The following is a 17,815-nucleotide window of genomic DNA, read 5'->3' as shown; positions in this document are numbered from 1 at the left end:
AATTAATAAAGAAATTTTTAGCAAACAATTTATCCACGGATTTGCCCGAAATGGATTTGCACATGGAAAAACTGTATAGATTAACAAGGGAAATTATTTAGCAAAGGAATTTTTAGTAAATAATTCTAACCACGGTTTTGCCCGAAATGGATTTGCACATGGAAAGATTAACAAAGAAAAAATTTTAGTACATAATTTTAGCCACGGATTTGCCCGAAATGGATTTGCACATGGAAAAATTACTTAAATTAACAAAGAAATTATTTAGTAAATAATTTTGGCAATGAATTTTGGCCTGAAATGGATTTGCACATGGGAAAATCATAAAAATTAACAAAAAAATGTTTAGAAAATATATCTACCAAAATATACGATTAATTCAATGATTTTATATAAAATTTTATTACATTAGTTGGGTATCCATTGTTTTTTATCAGATTTTGAAAGAGTTTATCGATTTGTATTTTGGATAAATAAATATTACTACATATTCTTTTAATTCTGTTCATTTCATTAAAAGTGGTATTTAAATAGATGCTCCTAGAAACATTAGAATTCATTAAACATAATAAAATAAATAATAAAATAAACATAGATTTCATTAAACATAATAAAATTAATTCTATTGCGACTTTTGATTTCCAGGATCTTTTCAATAGCATTCCCCTTTCTAAACTAAAAGATGTCCTTTTGAATTATTACCATGATTTTAAAAATATCCTATGTTGCGATTTTGATTATTGGGAAATTCTGATTAATTTTTGTCTTTTTAGTAATTATCTATACAATGGAAGGGATATCTTTCTTCAAATTAATGGAATACCACAGGGATCTAATTATTCATCTCTCTTAGCTAACTTATTTTTGCATTATTATGAAAAAAATTTTACTCTGAGTATTAAATTTGTTTACCCCCCCCCCTTTTTTTTTTTTCATATGTCTTTAATTTTTCTTTGTTTTATTCTTCATTTTGAACTTATCTAATGAGTGCTGTTTACTTGCAGCTTAAGCGCAATAAATGATACTTATTGTTTTTCTTAACTTTCTTAGTATTTTCTTGTATTTATTTATTTATTATATATATATATATATATATATATATATATATATATATATATATATATATATATATATATATATATATATGCATGCTATTGCTCAAAAAAGCCAAGCTCCGTCATCAGCAGCAATTGTTACGGCAGTATATGTGATACCAAAGCACAGTTTATTTTTGAAATTTCTACGGCCATTTTTGAAAAGATCAAAAATAAATCTAAATAATTACTTCATAACAATGTTTTTATTTCTATAAAAAAAAATTATTCTAAATAAATACTTAAAGTAAAAACTAATTTTTTAACACTAATTTAACTAATACTTCAGACAACCTATCAAAATGAATAATAGCTATAGTGTTACCAATAGATAGAGAAATACCAGAGTTAATAGTGTCACACAAAAGAAATATATATGGAAAAATAATTACTATTCTCTTTTCGGAAAAATGAATCCAAAGTACAATACATTATACAAATAGGCTGAATTTTACAAATAAAAACAAATGACATTAATGACAAAAATTTAAATAGAACGAAAATGCAAACCATATTGGATATAAAATGTCCCTGATATTAATACAAATTATTTAGGAATCTAGCGCCGACAAAATAATTCTCTATTACCATACCCTCCAACTTATGAAGATTTTGAAAATAATTCTTTCTAGTGGTAGCGAACCAAAGTAGAAATTTTTAAAGCAAATGGATCTCTCATAAAACTTTTATAAAGAACTTAAGAATCTAGCCATATGGCCTGCACTTTTATAAGTAATAGTGGACAAGTTACGCTAAAATTAATTTTTTTTAAATATTGAGACATTAATTTTGCTACCGTCTGAAAAGAAGTTTTCTGAAACTACGGAAATTCCGTAGCAGTTGGTGGGTATGTCTATTACTATAGTTGTTTTTTTACAAATTTGATAATAAATACAATGCATGAAACAAATGAAATACATTATACATATAAATAAAAATTAAATATTTATGTTACATAATTGCAACATAAATGAAAAACATAATCTTAACCAAGAGCAAAATAAATACAACACTAAAGTAATCCAAATTGTATATCAGCAAGAAATAAACTAATATCTTTGTATTAGCCATAACTAATAAAAATAATTTATGGGGTGTTATAGCATTGAAATATTTACCATTGATGTTATAATATACTTATTTTTCACAGTCATCATTTCAACCTGTTGAGCCTGCAAAACAAGTTTCTTTTAATTTTAATGCTAGCATGTCTTTTAAACCAGAACAGAATAAATTTAATTATACCTGTTTCAGAACAGCTCCCAAACTTTTTGCTGGAACATCCAAAAGAATGCAAATGTCTTCGGATGAAATACTTGCCTGTGAAGATCGAATCTGAAGGAATAAGTGCCTGTAAGGTTTGTCCGGTGGGAACTGATACACTTGAATTTCCCATTCACTTGAAGAAGTCTGTGTTAAAAAATCCTGAAGTCTCACAATGGCTAGAAAAAATTGCATTACGATAGGAAGTTTCAGTAAAATTAAAACTATTTGAGCAGTAAGGGTTTTTATGGATGACTAGTTGTTTTTTGTACTATAAATATAATTATTACGAGTTAAATACTGTGTTTTTTTTTCAGTACGATAATTGTGTTCCGGAATTATTTTGTGAATAAAAGAATAAAAAAAGAACTTCAATTGCATTAAATTTCGATTTGCATTAACAGCCTGTTCATATCTACAGCTCTTGATTAGTCCAAGAATTTAGACATCATTTTAAAAGCGGTCCTAAATTGTAACGAGCTTTTAATTTTATATATTTTAATTTTATATATTTTACTTTTATATATTTTACTTTTATATATTTTACATTTATATATTTTACTTTTATATATTTTACTTTTATATATTTTACTTTTATATATTTTACTTTTATATATTTTACTTTTATAATTTTTAATTTTATAAATTTAAGTGCAAACCAATATTTAAATAAAGGGACTCAAATGTGACATCCAGGCTCTGGATCAATCTTTTTCTTCAATTGCTATACTTGAATTATTATACAATATGTTCTAGTGGTTTACGTAGAATTTAATTTGTAGGTAATTTTAGTAATTATTCATTGATAGTTATTGCCTGTAACAGTATTTGGCGATAAATATACCACAAAACTGCACTCTATGGACAAGATACTTTTCATTTTTATTTTTTTTTTACAAATGGAACCCGAATTTCATATTTGAGAATCTATTTTTAAGGATAAGAGACGGTCAACCACGTAACTATATTCCAACAATGCTGCATTTCTTACTCTACAGTGACTAAAATAAAAGCTTCAAAACATTTTAAGTTGGTGCTAAAAGAAAACAAAAAAAACTAATAATAAGGATGTTTTTAAATTATATGTATAACGTAATCATACATTTAAATTTAATATGCTCTAGTTGTGGGGTGAAACACACAATTAAGGTTTATTAAAAGAATATTCAATAAACCAGTGAAGTAAAATATTCTAGCGAATATTTTACAATTCTATTGTAAGACACAAAAAAATAAAGTTAAAACTCAAAGATCGTGATGTCTCTAAAGAATGTTTTTTTTTTTGTTATTTTAACTTATTTACGCCCATGAGAAAGATGTAATTGAGTTAAATGTTAAAAACTGAGCTATTTCTATGGTTTCTGAGGTTTCCAATTTTGAGTCAGAGTAGTGGTGCGGATTAGCGGATTCCATTAAACGGGATTCAAGAAATTTTGTTTAAAATATTACAAAAATAGTAAGAAATCTTCAAAATAAAAGGAGATGGTGATTCTAGCAACAAAAAAAATATTTTAGTCGTCTTAGCCAATTTACGCCACACAGAACAAGATATATTAGAGATAAATATAAAAAAGTAACATATTCTATGAATTTCGAAACCATTGTTTATTGATTAAAAGAGGAAATTTGAAATGGTGCGTTCCGTATAAAAGTCGAATAATTTTGTTTAAAATATTTTTTTTTATTTTGTAACGATTGTTGAACAGCCGACACAAATTTGAGTTTGCGATTACCAATGTTCAACTCCGAAGCCTTATAATTTTAAACCCAATCCAGGAGACAAGGGAACTCCTGAATCAGTACCCCCAGAGGTATTGATTTGTTATGGGAACTAGGCGGACTTAGTCACCCTGGCAGATTTAACATTGAACCAGTCATAATGCTGGAATTCTTCGGCCTGATGGATTCGAACTCCCATTATCACGAACATGAGTCCAACGCCCTACCAACCAGGTTATTCCGGCCCTTGTTTTAAATATGGAGAAAAAAATTACAATAAATAAAACGAAAAATGGTGTACGCTACCGAAAAACATTCATTTATTTAATTTTGCCAATTTACACTCAAGAACAAGATCTAATTGAGACTAGTATTTAAAAAAATGTTTTATTTTTAATTTTAATCATCTCTGATTGTTATAGATTTTAATATAAAATTCAAAACGGTGTTCCCTTGCTACTAAAATTGACTAAATTCTCTAAAATATTCCTAAAGCTATGGGGATTGGTTAAGATTCTGTAATAAAAATTAAAATATATTTATATTGTTAAACATATTTACTAGGTATATGAAAACGTGAAATTGCTAACTCAAATAATCATTTGGAAAATAAATTTTAAAAAAAGTTGAATATTATTTTACGACTTACGAAGTCTTTATTTAGATGTCAATTTTGGGCAGTACTTAGTTGAAGTGTACAACATTTTCCCCTCCTGCTTCTATGACTCATGTACAGAGTTATAGGCCATAGATTTTTATTTTTTTAACTCACGAATACATACATATACTAATGCTTTAATAAGAAGTAAATCAACTTAAAATTTCTCTACCTGATTTTTCCATTAAATCTTAAGCTCCAAATAAAACAATCAACTTATTTAGTGTTTATCCTATTTGGATAAATCGTAATAGTTATCAATGCTACTTACTAATTAAATTGAATTTGTACAAATTAGAATACAACGTACAAAATTGAAAATTTTTCTTAAGCCACTTTAAGCAATAGAAAGAAAATTTTAGTGTTATACTCAAATTACAGTTGACCTACCTTCACTCTCTTCATAAATTATGATAAATTTCCTCCATCCCCACCTCCTAACAACATCGATGTAAGCTTGATTTAGAGCTGACGCGTGTGGATGTAAGTTAACAGACAAATCGTCTCTCTGCAATTTATAATCCCATCGTATTTCAATGTGAGGTACTTCTAGAGCGTCTGATATTGACTGAACATGACTTGCTGCCAGAGCTGTTTGAGGACCAAATATTCCAGCTATACCTTTCCTCAAAAGTTTGCAAACTGATAAAATAACAAAACAAATGTTAAAAACTTTATGACAAAACACATTTAAAGTTATTTTATTTAAGAGGAACCAAAATACCAAAATCATGAACGCTTTGAGATAATTATGTTATCATCATTACTGCTATTATTATTTAAATTTAATTATTAATTAACTTTTAAATGTGCTGATTGAGGACCAAATATTCCAGCTATTCCTTTCCTCAAAAGCTTGCAAACTGATAAAATAACAAAACAAATGTTAAAAACTTTATGACAAAACACATTTAAAATTATTTTATTTAAGAGGAACCAAAATACTAAAATAATGAGCGTTTTGAGATAATTATGTTATCATCATTATTGTTATTATTATTTAAATTTAATTATTAACTTTTAAATGTGGAAAAATACTGTTTTTGTCTCATTTGATACGTTTAATAAGATTTATCCCTTTATTAAATTCATCATATTATATTTATTATAATGACAGTATAGTATACTCCGCACTAATATTTTTCGCTGTATTAAATTTCAAGTTCTGATGTTGTTACCTTGAATTCAGTTTTTTTTTAATATTTTCTTTTTTTCATATTTTTCTAATTTTAAAAGGATCTTATCATAAAAACTATGAGAAAAATTTGGAATATATTTGCTTCATATAGATTGCCCTCTTTTTTAAATAAAGAAAAAAATTTTAATTTTTGATGCATAAATTCACTTAAAAAAATTAAACGCAAAAAGTAAACAATAATTTTAAATCTTAAAATAACCGTATTTTTTAAACTTTAATTTTAAAATTAATAAAGACGAAGTATAGTATGACTATTAAATAAATAAAAAAGCATAAAAGAGAATAGGTATTCTTAGTTTTGTTAAAAACTGACAAAAATGTTTTGAATGTTATTAAATGTTCAAACATCTTCTTAATGTTACAAAGAAAATTTATAGATTAATACATAATAAAGCGAGAAAAAAAAATTTAATTCATGCACTTTTAAAAAGTTTACAAAAAAAAATTTTTATAAAAAAACTGTTAACTATTAGTCTCGAAATATTTCAAATATAAAAAATAAACATAATTTTTCGCTGCATTTTTAAGGATTCAAATTGGGATCGAAAATCATTGGGATCAATTAGGTTCTCTTCAAAACTTCAACAAAATTCTTATTTTTTTCGGTTAAAATTAATCGTATGAGAAAGCATTCTATATTTTACAGAATGGTTTTACAAGTGTCTTCATTTGTTTTCCTCTGAATGTCCCTGTAATTCCAAATAAAAATTTGAATCTTTTATTACTGATGCGAATTAAAAGCCCTACTAAACCTATATAAGTACTTTATATAAATATGCCAAACAGAAAAAACTAAACATGTACTATAATGACAAAACATTTCACTAAAAACTTTAAAAACATGTTAAATTTAACAAATTTATAATGTTAATTAGATTTATTAAATCTTCTAATATTCCAAAAATAATCTGTCTGTGTTACCTTTTTTTGAAACATCAAAGCTGTTATCTGGTTGATGAATTTCTTTAAGAGCACTGAGATTTGAAAAAGGCAAAACTGCGTTGTTGTTGTTTACTCGATCTACTGCAATTTGAAAAACAAGTTGTTGTTCTTTTTCAGAGGCATCAAATAAACCACCTATTGAATCACAACAAATGTATATTAAATGTTACGCACAACCAACGTAATAAGTGACCATAAAAGATACTCTAAAATACTGGAGGACTCAACATTATCTTTGTAATTTTGACATGAAACCACGCTTCACATAAATAATATACCCAAGTCCTTAACTTTAAGCGCAGGTATCTTCATTAAACACAGTTTTTATGTTTTCCATGAATGAAAAAATCGAAGTAATCTTAACCTATATAAGAACACTCCTACATATCTCTGAGATAGATGTTTAAAGTTTGCATTTTCAAAAGTGATAAATTGTCGAACAGCACCGTGAAAGAAATCTGTATTACGACTAGAAAATTCCTAACACACTGGGATTCTATAGAAACTAGGATTCTATGGTTGGAATCCTTGTTTCTAGTAGCACAACATGTAACTAGTAACTTTACTGTGCTAAACTTAGCAAATATACTATGTTTAGTAATTTTAATGTAATAATGCTGATAGAAAAGTTTGTGGAATCCAATTTTCCAATAAATTTTCTGGTAATACTACAGATTTCTTACAGAATCAAAGACAAAAGATTGCACCCTTCAGAGCTTATAATCGAATTTATGAAGAAAAATGTTCAAGAAAAAATTTATAACAAAAAAAAATTTAAAAAGTGATTTTTGTCCTCGACAAACTGCACTAAGAAAGAAATCTATATTACCAATAGAAAATCTCTAAGAAGGTGGGATTCTACAGTGCACGGATTCCTCTAATGGTACTACATATTATTAGTAAATTTTCTGCTTTAAACTTAACAAATATACTATAATAACTAACTTTAATGCAATAATGTTGCTAGAAAAGTTTGTGGAATCTAATTTTCCAATAAATTTTCTAGTAATACTACAGATTTCTTACAGAATCAAAGACAAAAGATTGCACCCTTCAGAGCTTATAATCGAATTTATTAAGAAAAATGTTCAAGAAAAAATTTATAACAAAAAAAATTCAAAAAGTGATTTTTGTCCTCGACAAACTGCACTAAGAAAGAAATCTATATTACCAATAGAAAATCTCTAAGAAGGTGGGATTCTACAGTGCACGGATTCCTCTAATGGTACTACATATTATTAGTAAATTTTCTGCTTTAAACTTAACAAATATACTATAATAACTAACTTTAATGCAATAATGTTGCTAGAAAAGTTTGTGGAATCTAATTTTCCAATAAATTTTCTAGTAATACTACAGATTTCTTACAGAATCAAAGACAAAAGATTGCACCCTTCAGAGCTTATAATCGAATTTATTAAGAAAAATTTTCAAGAAAAAATTTATAACAAAAAAAATTTAAAAAGTGATTTTTGTCCTCGACAAACTGCACTAAGAAAGAAATCTATATTACCAATAGAAAATCTCTAAGAAGGTGGGATTCTACAGTGCACGGATTCCTCTAATGGTACTACATATTATTAGTAAATTTTCTGCTTTAAACTTAGCAAATATACTATGTTTATTAATTTTAATGTAATAATGCTGATAGAAAAGTTTGTGGAATCCAATTTTCCAATAAATTTTCTGGTAATACTACAGATTTCTTACAGAATCAAAGACAAAAGATTGCACCCTTCAGAGCTTATAATCGAATTTATTAAGAAAAATGTTCAAGAAAAAATTTATAACAAAAAAATTTTTCAAAAGTGATTTTTGTCCTCGACAAACTGCACTATGAAAGAAATCTATATTACCAATAGAAAATCTCTAAGAAGGTGGGATTCTACAGTGCACGGATTCCTCTAATGGTACTACATATTATTAGTAAATTTTCTGCTTTAAACCTAACAAATATACTATGATAACTAACTTTAATGCAATAATGTTGCTAGAAAAGTTTGTGGAATCCAATTTTCCAATACATTTTCTAGTAATACTACAGATTTCTTACAGTGTACCAAAACCGAACGTTTACCCCTCAGATTGAATTGAATAAGAAAAATATTTGTGGAAAAATATATAACTAGCTATAAAACTATAATGACTAATAGCTTATTATCGATTAAAATCCAAAACGAAATACGAAGTTAAATTTCAAACTTCCTCTTTTTTCGCTACGGGTAACATTTTTAGACCAGGTAGAAATTTTAGAAGGCAAAATTCTCAAGAAATCAAGTAATTTTTTTAAATGTAGATATACATTCGTTATATGGAAATGTCAAGGATTATATCCGTGTTAATAAAAATAATATTTCTTGACTCGTTATAAAACTAAGACAATTAAGAGGGGAACTTTTTTCTTTAAAAGTTAGTCAAAATGTTATTTTTCATCCAAATTATTTCTTCTATTTTGCTCCAGAATCGTATGAATTATGGGGAAAAAAGTGTTTTTAATTCCCTTCGTCTCCTGAGATTACCTCTGTGATTTTCTACCCAAAATAATAATTAAGTTAAAAAAAACTTTTAATATATTTTAAAGCATACAATTCTGATCATTATCAAAAGCATATAAAAACTGCAAAATATGTAATCAAATAAAAAAAATGTTTTACATTTCGTGCACACAATTCTGAAACAATATTTATTTTTTCGACTTTCTAGAACTGACTCTTAACATACAGTACTGTCAGTATAAAAAAAAGCTCTACTTGCCAGTTGTCTGAAGCAATGTCTGTGGCCATGTGTGTCATACTAAACTATTCAAGTGGGAGTGTGAAATAAGCACACATATTTCAAATCGGGCTATTAAAAAAAAGCTCTCCTCATTTGAAATGTGCCTTTGTTTCCATAGCAACAGACAGTCCCAAAGTCTGTGGTGGGAGATGTTCTTCAGTTAGACAGACAGTATGTGTAACTGATTCAGTGATATGTTTCTTAATTTGTATCTCATTAACTCCAAAACTGTGATTTTTAACAATGTTTTTTTCAGATAATTATTAAATTTCCTAAAAGATACTATAAGATACTGTCTTAAAAATTCTAAAAACCTTGCCTAAAGATTAAATCAAAATTCGACACACTTTTGGTACTTAGGGACGTACTGCAAAAATATGCATCAAAACATGACATTATGATATATTTCAAAACAAAATAGCCTTCTTCTTCTAAGTATCCAAACTATCGATGAAGTATCCTATACTTAGAAAATTATTTCGGATAATAAAAATAAATACACTTTTCGAAATTATATTTATTCTGCCTTTAACTATTGTTAGTAATATAATGCAATTAATAATTAAACAAACTTATTACTTATCGTTGAGATTTCAGAAAAAAATACTTTTTGGTACGACTAAGAAATAAGAAAAAGCTACTTTACTTGGTTAAAAACATTATTCACTAAAAAATACTAATACACTATAAATACACTAAAATATACTATAAACAAACTATACTAATTGAAAATAACAGTTTTTTTCCTATTCATGTCTGACAAGTCTTGAAAATGGGCTCCTGCTTTTGAGCACTAGATATATGTGGCCTGTTATTTAGAGTTTGTATATTTTTGAAGCGAACGAAGTTTTTAATCACGCAATATCTTAGCTCTCCAATTTCTTGGGATTATTTATTTTAAGAGATATATTGTCAGCCAAATGCTTGAAACCAATATTTATAAAATATAAATGGAATTAATACTTAAAAATATGCGTTAATTATATGTTAGAAAATTAATTTCTGCCACTTTATGTCCTAGAATCGTCCCTAAAAGGAGGGCTAAATTTTAACGGGTTAACTGAAACAAAAGAATAATTAAGCATCGTTTTTAAACGCTGAAATATTTAAGCTTCCGATTGTTCCTATTGTCTTCTCCGAAAACCATAAAATCTAAACAAAGGAAACTGTCTCTAGAATCTCTCGTTTACTTGATAGAAAGGCTTGTTTTTAAGTATGTTTTCTGCAACATTTAAATTCCGTCGAAGCGTCAACTGTCTGACATTATTCTTCAGTCTAACTGACGTTTGATTGCTTCAGATTTTTTGACATTTTATTTTACTTAAAAAATAAATAACTACACAAAAAGGAATTGAGTGGACAAACTTACCATTAGCTTTGATTATTTTTAAAAATGCTTGCATTTTTCTGAAAGGTAATTTGGTGCTATTGGGATTAACTGATAATTATTGCTTGCATAAAAAATACTTCCTGTAAAACCGCTATTTTTCTTATATAAATTATTATTGTATTTACTTTAACCCCATATAAAGTTAGGGTTAAAAAATTAAGATTTAGAATTTAGAACTCTTCATAGTTTTGAGGCATCACAGATTCTTGGTAATATTTGAAACATGCTTATAAAAGAATTGTTATAAAAATATAAAGTTTAACAAGCGAGTTGAAATAGGGTGTTCCGTGTTAAACGATTTTAATACACATTTTACTTATAAAGTAAGAATTCGTAAGAAACAGCGCACGTTAGAATTCTCAAATTAATGGGTCTTCAATATGGTATGATTCTATAACTATATGATATTTAATTGAGTAATGAATAAAAAAAAGGATTCAAATCACAAAAATACTAAAATTACAAAAAAAAATTATAATCAACACTAAAAATGAATTATTATTATTACAAAAGTAATTAAATACTTAAAGGAGGAAAACATTATAAAAATGAAATCATTAATTGTACTTATCCAGATATGAATGTAATGTTAATCCAGATAATGACTATATTCGCCACGTAATTGTACAGCTGTTTATAACAGCAAAATATTTCGTCATGTTATACAATTGCTATTTTTATTCTAAAAGAGTTCTTAGAAAATAAATGTTACACTTTAATCCGTAATGGTCTGCAAGTGCAAGTACAACTAATAAAAAATAAATTAAATCGCTTAATATTTAATCTATGAAGATATAATCTAATACAAACATTTTAACATTACTTTCTTGCTTATAATCAAGTAATTCATATTTTAAAAACACATTTTGAGTAAACATTTTTTCTAAACTAGTCGACACATTTAAAAAGGAAACACTTTTATTGATAAGTTCGTATGTAGGCAGCAGTTGCAATTATGTAAAGTAGTTTTTAAAAATGTTTAAATTAAACAGCAACCTTTTCGCATGATCTTCTTAATCTTTAAACATTCTCTGAGTTATTATTATCCAAAGAGCTGGCTCTTTCTTTCAAAAAATTTGATTAATTTATGAAACACATTACGGCGCAATCAATTTCATTTTAAAAAGACAGAATGATAAACACTCACCCAAGCGTATCACAGTTGGCAAAGCGTTGGCGAGAAACACGTAGGACATCAACAATCCCCATGTCAACATTTCAATTCAGTCAGTCACACGTAAACATGAACGCGGGACACAATTCGAGATCTAGCACTTTGGTAAAGTTCTCACTCACTCTCGGGTAAAAAGAGATGGAAGATGCAAGGAGAACAAATCAAGGTGCTTATACGACTTTCTTAATTTGGAAGCCCAAGAACTGACGGGTACTGCCCGTTTAGATCATTTTAGAAAAAACGTTCTTATTGTGTGACTCCCACTCACGCATAGCACGGAAGAATAAAAATGGATGGCAAATGTCGAGTTAAAAAAAAAGAATGTTTGGTAGTGAGAAGATAGAATGTGACAGAACGCTTTCGTTTGATTGATATATTATTGTAGTGCTCTTTCGGATGGTTTTAAAGCTCAAATTTTTTCTATTTCAAGCTGAAGAACAATTAATAAGAAATCATTGCATTCAAATTTAGCTTTAGGTTCATTTTAAGAAAATTTAAGATATTTTCAAAAGAAATAAAAACTAGTTTCTTTTACGTTGTCTAAAAGTTGAACCGAAAAAACTCATTGACATAATAAAATTCATTGTCTCTTAATAAGAACAAGACTACAACTTTAATATATATCAATGCAACACAACTATAACACCGCGAAACTTTAAACATAATTTTTACCTATAGGTATTTTCATGTTTACAGAATTTTTCTGGTTTTTTAAGCATATAATAAGTAGGAATTTTGGAATTTCGGAATAGGAGAGAAAAATCACTTCATGGAAGAACCCGATACTTTTTTTAATGCCTGGGTAATTAAAAAAAAAAACATATTTAGAGTTCATCGCTAAACAAATTATTCTTCTGCATATTCATGTATCAAATTTTGAGTTATTTACTCTGGAAAAGCCGTAAAAAGTAACATTTTAATCCTTCTCTACATTTTCATTGCTTTTATTTTCAAAACTGGCAACTCCATATAAAAATATTTAGAATGTTTCTTTTCCTGCAGAAAACTCTCACCCCTGATCAATAGAGATTTTTGCAAACTTTATTTGAGCCATTTTCCCTCATTTTTAAAGCCAGTTCAGAGATGACCTAAAAACACTAATTATTGTTTTTTTGATTTTCTTTGCCTGGAGTACTCAATTGCTTATGTGCTTCTGACTGGAAAAAACTCTCAAACATTGTTTTCTGTAACACGTCAGATAATTGCAAATGAAATATTTGATGGGCTTCAGTAAATTTTGCCATCAATCCTGCGGTACGTTTTTGTAGCAAATGGTGTTTATTTTGAAAACATTTTTTCAAAGTTCTTCTCAGTTAGCAACGCCATCTGTTGAAGAATTTGTAACTAATTTCTTTACTTGGTGAGAATGAAAACTTACCAAAGCAGGCAGAAAACATCAAATCGTACTTATTTATCCCCTTCCATTTTGTTTATAGCAGGCTTTAAAAATTGTCAATTGTATTTGAAACACTGAGGAATGTCCGTTAAAACTTTTAAAGTAACATGACGAGAAAGTCTTCGAAAAACTGACTTAAAAACTCAGTGAAATTGCATGTAAACCCTCATAACAGTAAATTGTATAGAGTCTAAAATTTACAGAAACATCAAGAATTTGTTTATAAAGCATCTTTTTTTTTCTAGTAAACTTCTCCATTTTAATCTAGTTTATGCACAATTTAATGTGTTACTTAAAAAATAATTTACTTCGTGCCTTAATTCTTAAATTCCGAAATCAATAAACTTTCAGTTTGTCAGTCAGTGTGATGTTTATATTTTAGGCCATTAATTAGCATTCAAAAAATCACTTTCAAGACAATTCAATTATCACTTGATCAGATATTTTACTAATGACTCTTTGTTTAGCAAAAACTTTTGAATGACGATTTACATCAAAAACTTGAGTAGACAGAAACAAATATATACTTCATTTTTTTGTATTTAAAAAGAGAAGGAGAAATGATAAAGAACTTTTTTATTTTCAGTTACTATATTGCAAAAAATAATATTGCATAATAAAAGAAATTTATTTGTGCACTGTGCACAAAAAAGCGAACTCTTTTAATAACTTTTGATCTAATGAATGACTATCATTATGGCTCAAGGGTCAACCTTAAATGTGCTAAATAATTTGCGCATATGATATTTTAAAGTATGAAATCAGACTCAACAACTTACCTTCTCAAAACAAGCACACCTTTTTTTTTTCGATGAATATGAATTCTTCATACTCAAAATATGGGTAATCTAGAAAATATGGTCTTTTGCGTACTTCACCATCTTAAGTTCTTCGTTTAAAATTTCATGTCTCAAGACTCTACGACCAAATCTTTGCAAATTTTGGATTTTACTATTTTAAATTACGTTTATTAAGATGGTGTAAGAATTTGTAAACCTTACAATTAAAACTTTAAAAAAATTAATTTTATTTAATAGCAGTAAATAATTATGAAAACATTTTTACATGGAATTATTATTGGATAAACAAGTTTTTAATGGTCTGCAAAAATTATTTAATTTGCTTCCTTATTTCCAGAGAAAACTCGATGTACGGAAAAAATGAAATTAACATGCAGACTAAACTTTCTACAGCTAAGCAGCCTAAACTATACGAACGATATTCATATCAGCTACCCTCCATATTTTTAGAACCAAAAATCCAAATCCGTCGAAAAAAAACATGTTTATTCTAAAAATACATGTTTTGAGGTCTAACTTCCTAATTTAAAATATCGCCTATGCTAATTAATAATATTCGCATACTTTAGTTAGACCCTAAAACTATTTGGATTGAGAGCCTTAGTTCGTTAAAATCAAATCATTATATCAAATTTAATTTAAAGTTTTCTCTCTTTTTGATTATGATAAGCTTAAAAATTGCTGATACCTAACATTTTTCGAAAGCCGCAGATACACTTTTACATTTTACTGTTTATTCTCAGAGGGAGGATAAAAATTAGTAATTCAAGTTCCCCACACTACCTGGCAAATTCCCATCGTTCCATTTTTCGACAAAAAAATTTTACAAACATAACTCCTGCCAATTCCTCAAATCTCGTAATCAAGTTATGAAAGATAGCCATTTTCATCACGGCCTTGAATATAATTAGAGTTTTGGCTCACCAAAGGAATCTAATTCTGCATTCGCCGTACAAAAACTATTAGATTGACGACAGGAAAGAGTTCCAAAGAAATGAGAAAAATGGCGTAGCTCTCAAGTGTCTAAAATTCTTGGCACAACACAGCGCAACGGTGTTCGACGCGTCAAGAAAAATGGATAAAGAACTTCTTATTCTCAGATAACAGATAACAGATGCATTTGTCGTTTGCTGTCACAAACGCTTTATTCCTTTTATTTTTGATGCGACTAAAAATTCACCCAAGTGTGAAACAAGATTTTCTTTAATTGAAGAGTTTAACAGGGGATACTGGTTAAGAACATTGCTTTTAACAGAAAATAAATATTTAGTTACTCATCATTAGGACCCCACAAACTATGTGTTAATATTTTTAAATTTATGCGTTAAGAATGCAGTCATTTTTTTTAAATTACGTAGACAGCATCTAAAGCAGAGTAAAAAAACTATTTGAAAAACAAATACACTTTTTAGTATAGTAATTTGTACTTTATATATATAAATATATATATATATATATATATATATATATATATATATATATATATATATATATATATATATATATATATATATATATATATATATATATATATAGATAGATAGATAGATAGATAGATAGATAGATAGATAGATAGATAGATAGATAGATAGATAGATAGATAGATAGATACACACAGAGAGAGATAAAAACAATCCTGAACGAAAGCGATGAAATTTGGAAATCAGATAATTCCAAGCACGAGAAAGCTCATTGTCGACTTAGAACATTAAACAACAATTCAACGTCAATAATATGGCAATTATTTTTACGGATTAATATCGATAATTTTTAAAACTAATAACGAAAATCGTACTTAGAACATTAAACAACAATTCAACGTCAATAATAATATGGTAATTTTTTTTACGGATTAATATCGATAATTGCTAAAACTAATAAAGAAAGTCGTAAAAAATCAGCAAACCATTATTAACTCCAGTACTGCTTAAATAAATGCGGTATTTGATATTTTCTGGTATTGCCTTTATAAATATTGCAATAATGAGAATCTATCCAAGGTAGAACATAAGTGCATCACATAATAGATAGGGTCTGTGATAATAGATTTTTTTCGCTCGCATCTGAAGTTTCGTTATCTGAATAGCTGCATGCGTTTTTAATTATCGATATGCAAGACTTACTGAAATAAACAATCTGGTATTTTCAAGTCTGATATTTAAAAATTTGTTCATTATTGTAAATTACTATATTAAAGAAAATATTTAAGAATTGTTTTGAGAAATATGTTGCTTTTTGAAATGTCATTCATGATTATTAGGAAAACATTAGCTTACTCTTAAAGTAAATAATTCATTCAAATTCTGCTTCGATTCAAAATATTTCTGAATCTTCTTGCTAGTTGTTATGCAGACTATTATTGATTCTAATAACATTATGAAATATCGAAATGAGTAAAAGGTAATAACTTAAATTGAAAAACTTTGTTTCAAATTTATAATATTGGTTGAATTTAGGTATTTAAATTAATGTTATATTTAGGGATTACTGTATAAATCTGTATATTAAGACTCTGGAAATGCTTCAGTTAGGAAATATTAAATTGAACTACTTAACAATGAAAATTGGATGGATTATACTGTTAACTACCAGTTTCATAATTATTGGTAAAATGTTTAACTTCTTATGTATATGCTGGTCTTTATTTTAGTTCTCTTTTATTAGTGTATCTTTGTTCTAAAACACAGCTTTTATGTCAGTTTAAATTTGTTCTTATCTCTTTAATTGTAATAAAACGTATTGTATATAAGTGACTCGTTCTGTATCAAAACATGCGTTTTTCTTGAGATACAAACTGAATTTTCTAAATAAAACTGCATATGCATCTATTTGGTTTTCTTTAAGTATTGTTCAATATATCGAAAAAGTGGCATGATGAATTGTAAAACTTTACTTTCGAGACTGTTCATATTGATTATATTCATTTTTGAAATAATTCTTCTGTTATTTATACCTGACTAAGCTAAATAAAGATTGTTATCGGGTGATAATCGAAAACAGTATGAAATTATTTTTAAGTAATATATAACCGAATAACACTTTTAAGTAGAATCACCTTAATGATAAATCAAATTTTTAATATTTTGAATTATTATTTTTCCTAACAGCTTCATTTTGAGCAAAAACGTTATTAATGATAAATTGTTTTTATTTGTATGTATTTGTTGAATGGATTTTCGTTATTTAAGTTGGATAGTATCTCACTATATTTTTATTATTTGTTACTGTTTTGTCAAATATTTATCTTGTAAAAAGCTAAAACTGGAATAAATTTACTTTTGACCTATTTTGTTTTTTTATTATCAACGTAAGCTTTTCACTACACCAAAAATCTTGAATATGAATGTACTTGTCCCTCCTAAAGTTTAATTTGATTAAAATGAGTAATATTTTTAAAAAATTTACT

General features: G+C 27.1%; 1 protein-coding gene across 3 annotated transcripts in view; it reads right to left on the bottom strand.

Annotated features, from left to right (window-relative positions):
• Positions 1–12,414, bottom strand: part of LOC107450784 (glutamate receptor ionotropic, kainate 2) — a 38,981-nt gene extending 26,567 nt beyond the window's left edge. The window contains exons 1-5 of one of the 3 annotated variants that reach the window (XM_043046359.3): positions 12,187–12,414; positions 6,854–7,009; positions 5,125–5,376; positions 2,340–2,536; positions 2,213–2,266 (exon numbers count right to left, since the gene is read on the bottom strand). In XM_043046359.3, the coding sequence (XP_042902293.2) occupies positions 2,213–2,266; positions 2,340–2,536; positions 5,125–5,376; positions 6,854–7,009; positions 12,187–12,256 (729 nt within the window). In that variant the 5' untranslated portion in view covers positions 12,257–12,414. The other 2 variants (XM_043046360.3, XM_087169008.1) reach the window with 2 other exon arrangements.
• Positions 12,415–17,815: the final 5,401 nt, after the last annotated feature.

The sequence above is a fragment of the Parasteatoda tepidariorum genome, chromosome 8, assembly GCF_982258835.1.
Source record: "Parasteatoda tepidariorum strain Cologne lab strain chromosome 8, Ptep-v5.0, whole genome shotgun sequence".
NCBI lineage: Eukaryota > Metazoa > Arthropoda > Arachnida > Araneae > Theridiidae > Parasteatoda > Parasteatoda tepidariorum.
Note: the sequence above shows the minus strand (reverse complement) of the source record. Positions and strands in the feature narration are given on the sequence as shown.